Raw genomic sequence first — 17,502 nt, forward strand, 5'->3', positions numbered from 1 at the left:
TTCACATAACCAACAGAGGAGGATATATGCAAAAATACTCTGAAACTATCTATTATTTCTTTATTGTGTTTAACTGTGATCCTAACTTTGGCATCGGAGACTTTGTGGCAGGCGCCACACCGGTGTCTCTGGACGAGCAAACCTTCACGTCTCACGGGTGATTCCATCTGCACATTCACTGACGGATTTGTGTTCCATCAGTTTGGCGCCGTCTGTGGGGACGAGTTTTCAGATTTACATTCGAAAACGTAGTTTCCATCAATTCACCATATCCAGATGGAATCCAACCCAGATTCAACGGCCTTGGCTCAGCAAGTTCAAGCCCTGGCAGCCACCATTGAGGAACTCACCAGGCAGAACCAGGAAATGAAGCTGCGGCTCCAGCAGGTTCAACAAGCTCAACAGGAAGAAAACCGGTCCAAGGGTAACATGGAGGGAGAGGGGGATAGCCAATAGAGGGAAACCCCCCGGAGACCAACTACTCCGGACGAACAGAACTCAGATCTTCTTCGGGAAATGAGGAAAGAGATGGACGAATTAAGGAGTGCTATCAAGGAAAAGACAGACCGAAGTGTAGACAAGATGGTAAGGGCTACAGATTCGCCCTTCACTGCAGCGGTACTTGATTGCCCTGTGCCGTCAAAATTTCGCCTGCCTCAATTAGAACCATTCGACGGACTCAAGGACCCTCAGGATCATCTTAATACCTTTAAGACGACTCTGGGCCTTCAACAACCACCTGACGAGATATTATGCCGCTCCTTCCCTACGACTCTCAAAGGAGCTGCAAGAGAGTGGTTTACTAAGTTACCAAACTCGTCCATAGACAACTTCGATCAGCTAAGTAGTGCTTTCCTGCGTCACTTCATAGGGGGACAACGCCCAAGGAGACCAGTAGATTACTTACTCACCATAAGACAGGGAGAGAAGGAGACTTTGAGGTCATATGTCAAGCGATTCACCTGGGAAACTCTGGAGGTGGACGAAGCTGATGACAAGGTGCAACTGACGACCTTCAAGGCAGGGTTGAAATCCAGAGACCTTGTAGCCTCTCTTGCCAAAAACCCCCTGAAGACAATGGCAGAGATGCTCTTGAAGGCCCAAAAATACATGAACGCGGAAGACGCTCTAGCTGCCATAAAAGATACCGAGAGGCTAGGAGAAAAGTCCAAGAGGGAAGACGACCGCAGAGGGCAAAAGAGAGACAGACCAGAACGTCGGAACAGTGACGGGAATAGAAGGAGAGATGACAAAAATCCTCGTCAGGTAAAATTTACTCCTTTGGTTATGCCTGTTGACAAGATTTTCACGCAGATCAAGGACGAGCATTATCTCAAATGGCCCAGGCCATTACACTCGTCCCCCAACGTACGTGACAAGAACAAGTATTGCCGGTTCCACAGAGACCACGGCCACAACACCGAAGATTGCAGAGACCTGAAGGAACAAATAGAGGAGTTAATACGGAAAGGAAAGTTGCAGAAATTTGTAAAGAAAGGAGAATATAGCAAGTTCAGAGACGACAACAGGACTCAAAAGGAATCCTTCAATCGGGATGACGACCATACATCCCAACATCCACGCAAAGTGATCGGGGAGATAAACACGATCACGGGAGGACCATTCTCAGGAGGGTCATTCAGATCGCTTAGAAAAGCATGCTACAGACAGGTAAACAGCGTCCACGCCATTCCTCCGTCCAAGTACCAACGAACATACCAAGATATGTCCTTTAATGAAGGAGACGCCAGGGGAGTGAAGCAGCCTCACAACGATCCCCTGGTCATAGTGCTGAATATAGAAGGGTTCAATACCAGAAGGATCCTTGTTGATAACGGAAGCTCAGCGGATGTCATCTACCTCCCAGCCTTCCAGCAGTTGAAGTTAGATCCAAAAAGGCTCCGCCCTTTTGACTCTCCGCTGGTCAGTTTCAGTGGAGACAGGGTCTACCCCAGGGGTATAGTGACTCTGACGGTGACAGCAGGGACCTACCCGTTGCAGTTGACCAAACAAGTAGATTTCCTGGTTGTAGATTGCCCCTCGTCCTACAATGTCATCATTGGGAGGCCTACCCTAAACAAGTGGAAGGCAGCAACGTCCACATACTGTTTGAAGGTGAAATTCCCAACAGACGATGGTGTAGGTGAAGTGAAGGGTGATCAGGTCCTGGCAAGGGAGTGCTACCAGGCCGTACTGGCAAGAAAGGAGAACCACACGTGGACGATAGAAGAAAAAGAGAAAGACGGAGTGGAGACCCTGGAAGCAGTGGAGTTGGTAGAAGGAAATGCGGACAGGATAACCAGGATAGGGACGACGCTAAGCCCTGAGATGAGAACGAGACTCATAAAATTCCTTAAAGGGAATCTTGATGTCTTTGCATGGAGTCACGAGGACATGCCAGGCATATCTCCAGAGATCATCCAGCATAGACTGAATGTGGACGCCAACAGGAAGCCCGTTCAGCAACGACGAAGAACTTTCGCTCCAGAGCGGGATCAGGCAGTAGCAGAAGAGGTAACCAAACTCTTGACGGCTGGATTCATCCGGGAGGTATACTACCCAGAATGGCTCGCCAACGTCGTCCTGGTGAAGAAACCAAATGGAAAGTGGAGAATGTGTGTAGACTTCACTGACTTGAATAAAGCATGCCCAAAGGACAGCTTCCCTCTACCAAGGATAGACCAACTCGTGGACTCTACCGCTGGACACAAGTTGTTGACGTTCATGGACGCCTTCTCAGGGTACAACCAGATAAAGATGGCTGAAGAAGACCAAGAGAAGACCGCCTTCATCACCAGCCAGGGACTCTATTGTTATAAGGTGATGCCTTTTGGGTTGAAAAATGCTGGAGCTACATATCAGAGGTTGGTAAACAAAATGTTCAACCAACAAATTGGCAGAAACATGGAGGTATATGTAGACGATATGCTCGTCAAAAGTAAGGAAGAGCTCGCTCATCTGGACGATCTGGAGGAGACTTTTGCAACCCTGAGAAAACACCGGATGAAGCTGAATCCTAGCAAATGTGTTTTTGGGGTAGCCTCGGGAAAATTCCTGGGATTCATGGTGTCCCAGAGAGGAATAGAAGCCAATCCAGAAAAATTACAAGCTATCATTGACATGGCTCCACCCAAGACCGTCAAGGATGTACAAAAACTTACGGGAAGGATAGCAACTTTAAACAGGTTCGTCTCTAGGGCCACAGACAAATGCTTGCCCTTTTTCAAAACTCTCAAGCAGGCCTTTGCTTGGACTGACGAGTGCGAAGCAGCGTTCCAAGAGTTGAAGCGATATCTGAGCAGTCCACCTCTCCTGAGCCCGTCCAAAGGAGGGGAGAACCTATATTTGTACCTGGCAGTATCAGCTTCGGCAGTCAGCGCAGCCTTGATTAGAGAAGAAGGCAAGAAGCAACTCCCGATGTACTACGTCAGCCAGGCCTTTCAAGGAGCTGAGTTCAGGTACCCAAGAATTGAAAAGATTGCGTTCGCGCTTATAGTAGCCTCGCGCAAGCTCAGACCGTATTTCCAGTCAAATCCTATCCTTGTAATGACGGACCAGCCAATCAAGAAATCAATGAACAAACCAGAAGCAGCAGGGAGAATGGTCCAATGGGCAATCGAACTCAGCCAATTTGACATCGAGTACCATCCAAGAGTAGCCATCAAGGCACAAGCTCTGGCTGACTTCATCGCCGAATTCACTCTTCCAGACGAAGAAGGAACTACTGACGAAGTTGATAAATGGACAATACAGACAGATGGTTCGTCGGCCCAAAAGAGGGGGGGAGTAGGGGTCGTCATAACTACCCCCGACGGAGAAGTGATGAAGTATGGAGTTCAACTGGAATTCCCAGCCACCAATAATGAAGCCGAATATGAAGGAATATTGACGGCCTTGAGGCTTGGAAAAGCTCTTGGTGCCAAAAATTTGCTGGTCCAGAGTGATTCAAAGCTGGTGATCGGGCAGATCAGTGGAGAGTACGAGGCAAAGGAGGAAAGGATGCAGAAATACCTTAAACTGACGAGGATTTTAACTCAGGAGTTTGACACAGTGGATTTCGTCCAGATACCAAGAAACCAGAATATTGAAGCTGACGAAGTGTCAAAACTAGCGTCGTCAGAAGTAGGAATGACAAGCGCAGACGTGGCAATAGAAATTCAGAAATGCCCAAGTATTGAGGAGGTGGCAGTGCTCACCACCCAGAGCACAAACACCTGGATGACGCCCTTGATATCCTTCCTCCGAGACGGACACTTACCTCAGAATACTGACGAAGCCAGAAAGGTCAGAAAGAGAGCGGCTAGGTTCACGATCCTAAATGACGTCTTGTACAAGAGAGGCTTCTCTATGCCCTACCTGAAGTGCGTCAACGAGGACGAGGCCAAATACATCCTAGAAGAGGTACACGGAGGAGTCTGTGGCGACCATGCCGGCCCCAGATCCCTAGTAAACAAGGTGATAAGAGCGGGGTACTTTTGGCCAACCATGCAGGGGGATGCTGCTAACCTCGTCAGAAGATGCAACAGATGCCAGCGGTACGGGAATGTACAACGGCTTCCAGCAGAGAAGATGACGACCATATCCTCCCCATGGCCATTCGCGCAATGGGGAATCGACATCGTCGGTCCTCTGCCCCAAGGTAAAGGTCAGGTAAAGTTCCTTCTAGTTGCTATTGACTATTTCACAAAATGGGTTGAAGCAGAGGCTCTAGCAACCATCACTGAGGCTCGGATCCGGAGCTTCGTGTGGAAAAACATTATCTGCAGGTTCGGGATCCCTTTGACGATCATATCCGATAATGGGAAGCAGTTCGATAGCCAAGGCTTCAGAGAGTTCTGCTCGAACCTCGGGATCAAGAATCAATTCTCATCCCCGGGACACCCCCAGGCAAATGGACAGACGGAAGTAACAAACAGGACGTTGCTCAAGATAATCAAAACCAAGCTGGACGAAGCAAAAGGTGCCTGGCCCGAAGAATTGCCTAATGTCTTGTGGGCATACAGGACTACAGCCAGAACCCCGACAGGAGAGACACCCTTCAGGCTTACCTACGGCTCAGAAGCAGTGATCCCAGTAGAAGTTGGAGTAACAAGTATCAGGCGAGGAGCTTTCAGAGAAGGACTCAATGACGAGGGGCTGCGGTTCAACCTGGATTGCTTGGATGAAATAAGAGACAACGCGTCCAGTCGAATGACAAAGTATCAAAAGAAAATGGCCGAGTATTACAATAAGAGGGTCAAACTCAGGCGTCTGGCCATAGGGGACCTCGTCCTTCGCAAAGTCACTATAGCTACTAAAGACCAGACTCAAGGGAAGCTGGGCCCTACATGGGAAGGGCCATATCGCGTCATTCATTACTCTAGGCAAGGGAGTTACCATCTAGAAACTATGGACGGACGAAAACTCCCTCGTCCTTGGCACATTGAGCATTTAAAGAAATACCATGAGTAAATGTAACACACGAATGCACTCGTTATTAAAGTTAATAAAAGTATTATTCATTCAATGGTTTTTGCGCAGGCAGTACAGGTCAACCATGAGGCCTATAAATCATTAAGTAACAAGATTCCGCCTTGACGGATGTAAGTTACCGACGACCATAATACTATGGTTAAAAGACTTAAGTAACAAGATTCCGCCTTGACGGATGTAAGTTACCGACGACCATAATACTATGGTTAAAAGACTAAGTAATAAGATTCCGCCTTGACGGATGTAAATTACTAACGACCATAATACTATGGTTAAAAGACTTAAGTAACAAGATTCCGCCTTGACGGATGTAAGTTACCGACGACCATAATACTACGGTTAAAAGACTAAGTAACAAGATTCCGCCTTGACGGATGTAAGTTACCGACGGCCATAATACTATGGTTAAAAGACTAAAGTAATAAGATTCCGCCTTGACGGATGTAAATTACTGACGACCATAATACTATGGTTAAGATACTAAGTAATAAAATTCCGCCTTGACGGATGTAAATTACTGACGTTAAAAGAACAAGGGACAAGAGTCCGCCTAGACGGACGTAAGTCGAATGGCAGGAGTCAGTTCACAGAAGAGCACAGTGCATTAAATCAACAACTAATTAGCAAAGCACAAAAAGTATGGACGGGTGTAAACCAACCAGAAGAAAAGTAAGTACGCTTCATTCCAGCCCATAAACACTGGGTCGATATCATTGTTTTCAAAATAAAGTAAATTGTTTTGAAATTAGATTTACAAAAAAGAAAAGCCCAAAACAAGACGGGCACCCACAATAAAAATTTTTCTAAGTAAAGTAGGTTCAAGCATCAGCTGTGCCTTCACTGGCCGGCACGTCAGCAACGGGTTCAGGAACATCATCACCGGGGGCAGAAGACGAAGCCGCCTCCTCCAGGGCCATTTCCTTGTCCACCTCCTCCAAATCCAGGCTCTCCAAGTTGACTCCGGAAGGATGCTTGATCATGTACCTCCGGAGAAGCTCAAATCCCTTAAAATACCAGCTGAAGAGCACGGTATTGTACTCATCAGTGGTCTGGAAAGCCTCCACGGATCGAGCGGCGATGTTCACTAATTTCTCCTTGGCTGCCATAAGTTGCTCGTCCTTCTCCTGAGTCAACCCGCGCTCAACTCTGAGGTCGTCCTCCAGCACTTTGACCTTCTCCTTCAGTGTCGTGGCCTCGTCCATAGAAGTAATCAGGTTCGTCCTCAGGTCAGAGTTCTCCTTCTCCTGAGCCTCCATCCGGGTCGCCAGAGACGCCACCTTGGCCCCTTGAGTGAGGTACTCAGCGGTAATATGGATACTCTCCCCCAACACCTGGAGGAAATTATGAAGTCGTCTATAAAAAAAAAAAAAAAAATGAAATGATGAAGAGGGAAGAACCCGCACTTGGACCAGTTTGTGGACGTGACGAGAAGCCACATCGTTTAAGGACAAGTCAGATAGAGCCTTCAAGTCCGCTGAAGTAACGACCTCGTGAGCTCTTTCCACAGCCAATGACTCGTCATCCCATATGGTGGACGAACGAGTATCAGTCTTCTCCTTTCCTTTGCCAACCACGCGCGGCCTTTTAGAGCCAGGAGTAGGAATCTCTTCTATTGAAACGGTCGGGGAGGCAGTCCTCGTCGTTTCAGAGGCTATGGAAGGAACAATGCTGAGCGGGATGGAGGCAGAACCCTTCCCGGTAACTCGCACGGTCTTCTTCCCCAAATTGGACAGGGGTTCGTCCTTCTTTGACCTCATCTTTGCATACATGTCCTTGTTAAACTTGGTCGTCATCTCTGCAAGAAGAAAGTGTGTCAAAGAGGTGCTTAAGTGTACATAAGAGGAATCAGCATTGACGAAGTTAAAACTTACTCTTTTTTCCTTCAATGCCAAGCTGACGAAGAACGAAAGGAGATGGGTCAGGACCGAGGTTGTAAAACGCAAGAGATCGAGGGTCAACCAGCTCGTCGCAGCTCTCAATCGTCTCAGCGTACCCGATGGCGGTCTCTATGCGTTCCTTATATCGTCTCTTCAGCCCAGGCCGTCTCTTAACTATACCAAACAAAGAAACAAAGAAGTCAGCAAGATCAGAACTTGAAAATTGGCAAGATTGAAACAACGGGGAGAAATACTGACGCACCTAAGGTCGGGGTTCCCCACCGACGGAGCAACCTCGGGATATCACCCCAATCACTGCTAGATTGGGTCTCGAAGTCGTCCCCAGACACAAAGAAAAAGCGCGACTTCCAATACCTGAATGACGAAGGCAATCCCTTGACGATCCTAATCTTTCTCTCCCAAGGGACTAATTCGTAATATCCCCACTCTTTAGACTCTTTCAAACGATACAGGTAGGTGAGCTCACCTATCCTGATCATATCCCCGTTGGAGGCCAACCATATTTGCATACAGTTAATGACGATCCTCCACGAGTTTGGCATGAGCTGTCCAGGGGCTATACCAAAATGATCTAAAAGTTCCATCAGGAACGGGTGGACGGGGAACCTAAGCCCACAAGTGAAGGCTGACTCATAAAAACATATTTCGCCTGGAAAGAAGTGACAAGCCCTATCTTCTTCCCTGGGACGACGAACCCGAACCCTAGACGGAAATTGAAACCTATCCTTAAATCTATTCACGGTCTCGTCATCCAGACCACAAATCTCCCTAAGGGCATAAAAAGCCCTAACCTCTCGAGAACCAGAGACGGCGGTATCTCCTTCAGCCGGGCCACCACTGGACGATAGCCCAGTCTCGAGGTCACTAGACCTAACCTCAGACATTAATCTTCTCCCTCCTAAACCCTCAAACCAATTTAGTGATTGACGGAGCAACGGCAACAACTCACTCAAAACGACACTCAGACTATTGCCTTCGTACACAAAATTTTCTAAAAAAGGGTAAGTACCCAAAGACCCCCCTAGACGCGCAAAAAGGAAGGAGATCGACGGGCAAGCTATCCTAACCTCTAAGCTATCAACCATGGAAAATACAGAAATCAAAAGGAAAACAAGGTACGAAACTGAAACCCCAAAAGAAAAACAAAAACCAACACCAGAATAGAAGCGAAAAGGGAATAGCAAATCAGAAATTATACAGTAAAAGAAGAAAAAAGAAGAAAGAAAAAGGAAAGAAGAACATACCTCCAATGGCGGAACGGCAGAAGCAGCACAAGGAAAATCGGAGAAGAAGGAAGCCACAAAATATTCAGAGTATCTCTAAAAAACTGGTTTGCTTTTGCTCTCTGAGAAGTAAACGAAAAGTTGAAAAGGAGAAGTTTTAAATGTGGGCCAAAAACGATTGAAAAACCAGCGGGAAACCCAAGGGTCATGCCATTAATTCCACAGACCATCAAGCGCCACGTGGCCATGATTGCGTGTAACGCCGCCACTAAGCATTAAAGGCGGAACAGAACCCCAAGAGTCACAAGAAAAACTTTTCAGCTTCTGTGATCGTCATGACAGGTCACCGACGACCCCAGAACCTGGGGGGCAACTGACGGGAATGACGACTCTACATCCCACTGACGAAGATAACATTACTGACGGAAGAATCATCCATGACGAAGTGATCAGAAAGGTCGAAGGAAGCCATCATCACTGACGAGGCAGAGAGTTATTCAATGCGATCAATCAATGATTCGAGCAGTTACCAAATCAACCAAGAAGACCGTTGGAAGACCTATTAAAAGTCTCATTACTGGCCAGGTGCGTTACAGAAGAAAGCATTAACAGCCTCAACGGCTAGCCCTTATGGGTTCAGGTATAAAACTCTCACATAACCAACAGAGGAGGATATATGCAAAAATACTCTGAAACTATCTATTATTTCTTTATTGTGTTTAACTGTGATCCTAACTTTGGCATCGGAGACTTTGTGGCAGGCGCCACACCGGTGTCTCTGGACGAGCAAACCTTCACGTCTCACGGGTGATTCCATCTGCACATTCACTGACGGATTTGTGTTCCATCAGTAATCAAATTAGTATCTGGTTCCTGTTTAAACCGATTGAAGCTAGCATTCAGTTTTTAAAACCATATTGCAACTAGTATAGTTGTGGTAAACAAATACAAAAAAAATTTTATACCACATAAAATGTTATAACTTTTATGAAAACTATCTTACGAGTTAGACAATTACCTTACAAGTAAAACTATATTTAACAATTTATCATTTTCATATAGGCCAGAATTCTTTCTCCCATTCTCACACGCAAATAATTTTTGAATACAAGTAGACAACCTAACTAAACATGTGAACAGAGAGAGAAAATGGAAGAAGATCCCGACTGGTTTAGCTTTGCTCTGATAATTATTTTCTCCGTCCTTCTCAAGCTCCTCATAAAAAACAAGAAATCAACAACTATAATCAAGAAAAACCTGCCTCCAAGCCCACCATCACTACCCCTTATTGGTCACCTTCATCTTTTCAAACAACCAATCCAGCGATCTCTACAAACTATTTCACAAAACTACGGCAACATCTTACTCCTCCGATGTGGTTCCCTTACAGTCCTCTTAGTCTTTTCCCCTTCTGGCGCCGAAGACTGCTTCACCACAAACGACGTCGTCTTCGCCAACCTGCCGAGCTTGCTTGCTAGCGATTACTTCAACTACAACAACTCCACAATTGCTGTAACTCCCTATGGTGATCTTTGGCGCAACCTTCGCCGTATCATGACGCTTGAGATACTCTCTTCCTCTCGAATCAACGCGTTTTCTAGTGTTAGACAAGAGGAGGTCAAGCTACTACGTGAAAAACTCATCCAAAGTTGTGGTAAAGGTATGATAAAGATTGATTTGAAGTCTAAGTTTGTGGAGCATTCTTTCAATGTCATGACAATGATGATAGCTGGGAAGAGGTATTTTGGAGAGGACGTGGAAGATGAAGAGGAAGTAAAAAGAATTCGTGGTGTTATTAGGGAATCAGTGGATTTATGTGGAGCACCAAATATGGGAGATTTTTTGCCATTTTTGCAGTGGATGGATTTACTGGGTGTGGAGAGGAAGATGGTGGGGTTGATGAAAAAGATGGATAGGTTTTTGCAGGAACTGGTTGATGAAAATGGTGGAGCTGGAAGCGAGGTACAGGTGAAGAAATTGATGATACATAACTTGTTGAAGTTGAGACAAACAGAGCCAGAGTATTACACCGACGAAATCATCAAGGGAATTATTATGGTAATTAACAAATCCTATTCTTATTTGGTTTTTGAAGAGCTTTTTTGAAACAAATGATTGGTCATATACAGCCCTCTTGGCTTTGGTTCAAATGAAATCTCTGAAAGAATCACAAATTAATACCTTCTTACTCAAACAGAGTATGATATCTACATTTTTTTGAAATGTTCACGCGTTAAGTGAAATGATGTGTTGTACCAGATATTAGGTAGTGTACAATAATGAGTGCTATTTGTTAAGTGAAATGAACTGCATTTATTGTCATGACACTTTTGTTATTAAACTTAGTAGTAGTTTTAGTATTTTCCTTTTTTTTAAATACTACAAATTGAAAAGCACAGCAAAGTAATATAGGAAATGCAGAAGAAAATAGAAGAATTTTAGAGAAGAGAAGTGATTCCAAAGGAAAATGAGAAATTCTGTTATTGCAATACTGATCTGATACAATGCCCAAATATTTATACCCTAACTGAATCCGTATAATGTGGAATGGAATAACAAATTCTAATCAACCCATTCTAGATCACTGACACGTGTACAGCCACTTACCCTTCCTGAGCTAATCTTATGCTACCTGTAGTTCAGCCTATTATAACTATACTACAGGTCGTTTACCAGCTGCTTTATCCTCTGCTTCAGTAGCTCTGTCATCAGCCTTGCTGTCTTGGGCGTGAGCCTTTACCTCAACTTGTGTAAGTGCCTTTACATCCCCCCTCAAACTGAGGGGAGGAACACCCATCAGTTTGGAAGCAAGATCAAGAAACCGGGGAGAGGAAAGAGCCTTGGTAAAAATATCAGCCAGCTAATCAAGAGTAGAAATAAAATTAAGCTTCAACTCCTTAGCAAGAACTTTCTCACGAATGTAATGGTAATCCACTTCAATATGCTTGGTACGAGCATGAAAGATGGGATTGGATGCCAAGGCCAAAGCAGAGACATTATCACACCAAAGCATAGGAGGAAGGGACAAGAAGATACCCAAATCCTTAAGAATCATCCTAAGCCAACTCAACTCAGCAGCAGTAGTAGCTAAAGCCCTGTATTCGGCCTCAGTAGAGGACCTAGCCACAGTCAGCTGCTTCTTAGCAGACCAAGTGATAGGGGAGTTACCCAAAAACACCACCAAACCAGTAATGGACTTCCGATCAAGGGGATCACCAGCCCAATCAGCATCACAGTAAGCTGAAAGGGCCAAAGGACCAGGCTGAAAATGAATACCATGATGTAAAGTACCCTTGATATACCTAAGAATCCTCTTGGCAGCCACAAGATGATGCTGAGTAGGCTTGCTCATAAATTGACACACTTGCTGGACAGAAAATGCCAAATCTGGCCTGGTGAAGGTCAAGTATTGCAGCCCACCAACCATACTTCTAAAAACAGTAGGATCATGAAGCAAAGGGCTGGACTGAGAGTTGACATGAACTGTGGGAGAGCAGGGAGTAACACAAGGCTTGCAGTCCAACATTTTAAACTTGGTCAGTAAATCCAATGCATACTTGGATTGATGCACAAACAACCTTGAGAAGTAGGCTCAATTTGAAGACCAAGAAAATAAGTAAGAGGACCTAGATCTTTCAAGTCAAAAACTTTGGCAAGCCTTGAAACCAAATGATCAATAAAAGAAGGACTATTCCCAGTAACAATAATATCATCCACATATAGAAGTAGGTAGACCACAAAAGAATCATGATGCAAGATGAACAAATTGGAGTCTGCAGATGAGGAATGGAAACCAAGATGAAAAAGCTCAGAGGTAAAGCTATCAAACCAGGCCCTAGGAGCCTGTTTAAGACCATAAATTGCTTTGTGAAGCTTGCATACATAGTCAGGATGAACAGGATCCACATAACCTTGAGGCTGTGACATGAAAACCTCCTCTTGAAGCACACCATGCAGGAAGGCATTAGAAACATCTAGCTGCTTCAAGGACCAATGATTCTGAACTGCCAAAGCTAAGACAATCCTGACAGTTGCAGGCTTAACAACTGGACTAAAGGTTTCATCATAGTCCAAGCCATATTGCTGTAAGAATCCCTTAGCAACCAACCTTGCTTTATACCTAGCAATGGACCCATCACTGCCCCTTTTAATTTTGTACACCCACTTACAATGAACCACATTCTTATCAGTAGGAAGAGGAACTAAGGACCAAGTATTTTGCTTCAATAGGGAATTGTATTCAGAATCCATAGCTTCAATCCAGTGTGGAAATCTAGAAGCAATATGAAAGGTAGGAGGTTCCTCTTGAACATAATTTCTCACAACAGCATAAGCTTTGGGCTTGAATATGCCATGTTTGGATCTGGTAAGCATAGGATGAGTATTGGGAAGGGAATGAGGAGCAGATGGGACAGCTGATGTAGAGGGCATCATAGAAGTGGAAATATCAGAAGAGGAAGACTCAATAGGACCCGAGGAAGGCATAATATCAGAAGGTGATGAAGTAACATTGGTAGGAACAGAACAGCCCTCATTAGACTCAGATAAAGGTGAAAAGACAGTAGGTAAAGTGGCAGAAACAGCAGACAAGGGAGAAATAGAAGAACCGGGTAAAAGTGTAGATATCCAAAGGTCCAAAGAAGGCTTGACAGAAGAGATATGGACAGAAGAATCAGATGGAGATGTGGGGAGAATAGGAAAGTCAGACTCATGGAAAAGGACATGTGGAGTGATATAGACCTTTTGAGTGTTAGGATCAAAACAAATATACCCTTTGGATAATGGAGGATACCCTAAGAAAATACATTTAGAAGACCTAGGCTGAAGTTTATGGGCAGTATAGGGTGTCAAAAGTGGAAAGCAAGCACAACCAAAAGTTTTGAGATTGGTTAAAGAAGGAGGAGAGTGAAATAACAGTTCCCAAGGAGACTTAAAGTCTAATATAGAGGAAGGAAGTCTATTTAACAGATAAATGGCAGTGCTAAAGGCATAACACCAATAGGAGGAAGGAAGATTGGACTGATACAGCATGGACAAACCACTTTCTACTATGTGTCTATGCTTCCTTTCAGCAACTCCATTTTGCTGAGGAGTATAAGGACAAGAAAGCTGATGGTGAATGCCATGATCTAAGCAAAGGGATTTAAAAGAATTATTAACATATTCACCCCCACCATCAGTCCTAAGAGTTTTGATTTTAACCCCAAATTGATTCTCCACAAGAGTTTTAAAATGCAAGAAAACAGTAAACACCTCAGACTTTTGTTTAAGAAGAAACAGCCAGGTATATCTACTAAAGTCATCAACAAAAATGACATAGTATTTATATCCAAGAATAGAAGGAACAGGAGCAGGGCCCCAAACATCACTGTGTACAAGTTGTAAAGGACAAGAACTAGACTTAACATGCTTTGGAAAAGGAAGTTTGTGCATCTTAGCACTTATACAAGACTTACATTGAGAGCAAATGTCACTATGAACAGAAATTGCAACATTATTATTGAAAGAAGATAAAGCAGAATGAAGAAGCTTGGAGCAAGGGTGACCAAGTCTTTTATGCCACAACATTGCCTCATTGGAAACAGGAGCATGGACAGAGGACTTGAAAGCAAGGGATGAAGAAAAGGCTGAATCAGCAGAGAGGTGTGAAGGAAAAGGAATGGGATATACACCATCCTTACTCAGGCCTTGATAAAGAACCTTCCCCGTAGCCAAATCCACAATTAAGAACTGGTTGGCATCAAAATAACAAAAGGCATTGTTTTGTAAACACAGTTTATGAACAGATAAAAGATTGGAAGCCAAATCAGGAACCCTAAGAATATTGTCTAAACGAAAACAATGAGAAGAGGTTTGAAGCTTACCATTTCCAACATGAGTCACAGGCAATTCTTGCCCATTTCCAACAGTAACAGATTCTTGACCATTGGTAGCTTGTGATGTCAGAGAGAGCTGAGAAAGGTCAGGGGTAACATGATCAGAACACCCTGTATCAGTAAGCCAGCTTGAGGAATGTGATGAAGCAGAGTTAGTTGTTGCTGTCATAGCACTAGCAGCCATAGACGCCAATTTGGATGGAGCATGTCTGCCTTGATAGGCAAAATTCATGCGATGGTAACAATCCAAGGCAGTGTGACCATTCTTGCCACAAATTTGACAAGTAGGTCTTGAAGACTGAGATGAGCCTTGAGACTGAAAAGAGGGAAAACCAGAACCATTCTTGTGTTGGAAAGTAGGAAGTTGAAGAATACCATTTGCATTACCAGAGGACTGACCATGATTAAACCCAAAATTAGGGCCAAAATTATTAAATCCTCTGCCACGACCCCTCTGATTTCCATTTCTACCTCTTCCTCTATTGGTATTCTGATTAAAACCACTCTGAAGAAACATAGCCATAGGTGTATCCCTAGTCTCAGACTTCTTCTTAATGGCTCTCTCTTCTGCATTCAACAATGTATTCAACTCTTCTATAGTAACTATATCATTACGGGTCCTTATAGCAGAACAAAATGCACTATATTCATTTGGTAAAGCTTCTAAAACCAAATGTATAAGCTCTTCCTCATCAACCAACACAGCAACAGAACTTAATCTATCCCTAGCTTCTTTGATTCTTTGAAAGAAATTATCCATGCTTTCAGGACCTTTCTTAATGCTCAGTAATTCATTCTTTAAGCTTAAAACATGAGAACGAGATACAGAAGCAAACCTCTTTTCAAGCACATTCCAGACTGCCTTCGCAGATCTCTGACCCACTGTGAGAGCTAGAACTGATGGAGATAACGTAGAATTGATAAAGGTGAAAAGTGCTTGCTCTCTGCTTCTCCAACTGATATACTCTAGATTAGATTCTCCAGTAAAATTTCCAGAGCTATCCTTCAAGAAAGAATCAGGAGCTACACATGAACCGTCAAGAAAACCAATCATCGCATAGGCTTCAAGAATCACACCGATCTGATGCTTCCAGACGATATAATTGGTGAAATCGAGTTTTACGGTCATCATGCTCGACATACTTGATAAGAGAAGCAGCGAAGGATTTACCAAAGAACTTGTGGCTGAAGCGGTTGAAGAAGTTGTTGAAGGAGTAGTTGCAAAATTGGAGCTTGGAGCAGAAGCCATTAATGGTGGCTCTGATACCATGAAAAGCACAGCAAAGTAATATAGGAGATGCAGAAGAAAATAGAAGAAGTTTAGAGAAGAGAAGTGATTCCAAAGGAAAATGAGAAATTCTGTTATTGCAATACTAATCTGATACAATGCCCAAATATTTATACCCTAACTGAATCCGTATAATGTGGAATGGAATAACAAATTCTAATCAACCCATTCTAGATCACTGACACGTGTACAGCCACTTACCCTTCCTAAGCTAATCTTATGCTACCTGTAGTTCAGCCTATTATAACTATACTACAGGTCGTTTACCAGCTGCTTTATCCTCTGCTTCAGTAGCTCTGTCATCAGCCTTGCTGTCTTGGGCGTGAGCCTTTACCTCAACTTGTGTAAGTGCCTTTACACAAATTTCTTTTGGGGAGGAAAATACTATAAAATGATGTGTTGTACAGATATTATTCTATTTAAATCTTATATTACAAATTATGAAAAAGTAATTCAAACCTTTATTTATTATATTATTGAAGTGATATTTTACAATAAAATTGATATAAATTTTAGTATTTTTAAAAATATATATGAATTTTGTTTATTATGTAATTGATACACACTAATTACCTCTGCTACTACCTCAAATTGTAAGCTTTTGTGTGGCAAAATTGGTAGCAGTTATTAACTAGGGTCTTTAGGACTTCAACTCCTTCGTAATTTTGTATACCTAGAGATGGTAGGACCTGATCGAGCATACCTCTTTTTACCTAGTTGACATTTGCATATTTATTTTTGTAGGTGCTGCTAGTAGCAGGGACTGATACTTCATCAACTACCTTAGAATGGGCTATGTCACTATTGCTCAACCATCCAACTGCAATGGAAAGGGTCAAAGCTGAGATAGATGCTAATGTGGGACAAGGACGCCTTTTGGATGAACAAGACTTGCCAAAGCTACATTATCTACAAAATGTAATTAGTGAGACACTTCGTTTGTACCCACCTGTTCCTCTTCTTGTGCCACATGAAGCATCTGAAGATTGTGTAGTAGGCAATTTTGATGTGCCTCAAGGGGCAATGTTATTGGTGAATGCTTGGGCCATTCATAGAGACCCTAAGGTTTGGGTGAATCCAACAAAGTTTATGCCAGAAAGGTTTGAAGGGTGGAATAGTGATGAGGGGTATAAGCTAATTCCATTTGGTGCTGGAAGGAGAGGATGTCCTGGGGCTGCATTGGCCAACCGAGTGATTGGATTGACATTAGGGACTTTGATTCAATCATTTGAGTGGGAAAGGATTGGGGAAGAGGAGGTCGACATTACTGAATATTTGGGCCTCACCATGCCCAAGGTCAAGCCTTTGGAGGCAATGTGCAAAGTAAAGGAACCAATGCCTCAGCATTCTCCAATGGATGCCATTATCTAAAAGTCCCCCCAACTAAGTCAATTCGACTCGTGAAATCCTATGACTAAGAATATCCACACCCAAAAAAAAAAAATGTGACTACAACTTAGATGTAGTTGATTGTATATAGTGGTAGTAGTAAAAAAAAAAAGTTATGAGTCTATATAAAAGTGACAAGTAGTCACTCACATTTAGTTGTTGCAAAAATTGTGGCACAAAATTTGTGGTTCTAAAAAAATTCTATACAAAACTCTCTCTCTCTCTCTCTCAATGCAAATACTAGCTTTTTATCTGTGAAGTCCATTAATCAAAGACTGAACACACTAGTTTTTAAGACAAAAATTGAATTCCATGTTGCCAATGGTATTTGCATAGCAAGAATTGCGGTCTTTGTA

General features: G+C 43.5%; 1 protein-coding gene across 2 annotated transcripts in view; it reads left to right on the forward strand.

Annotated features, from left to right (window-relative positions):
• Positions 1 to 17,185, forward strand: part of LOC126709736 (cytochrome P450 81Q32-like) — a 23,745-nt gene extending 6,560 nt beyond the window's left edge. Inside the window, exons 4-5 of one of the 2 annotated variants that reach the window (XM_050410080.1) lie at positions 10,510 to 10,651; positions 16,502 to 17,185. In XM_050410080.1, the coding sequence (XP_050266037.1) occupies positions 10,510 to 10,651; positions 16,502 to 17,128 (769 nt within the window). In that variant the 3' untranslated portion in view covers positions 17,129 to 17,185. The remainder of the gene's footprint in view (positions 1 to 10,509; positions 10,652 to 16,501) is intronic. The other variant, XM_050410072.1, reaches the window with a different exon arrangement.
• The last annotated feature ends 317 nt before the right edge of the window (positions 17,186 to 17,502 follow it).

The sequence above is a fragment of the Quercus robur genome, chromosome 2 (assembly GCF_932294415.1).
Source record: "Quercus robur chromosome 2, dhQueRobu3.1, whole genome shotgun sequence".
Lineage (NCBI taxonomy): Eukaryota > Viridiplantae > Streptophyta > Magnoliopsida > Fagales > Fagaceae > Quercus > Quercus robur.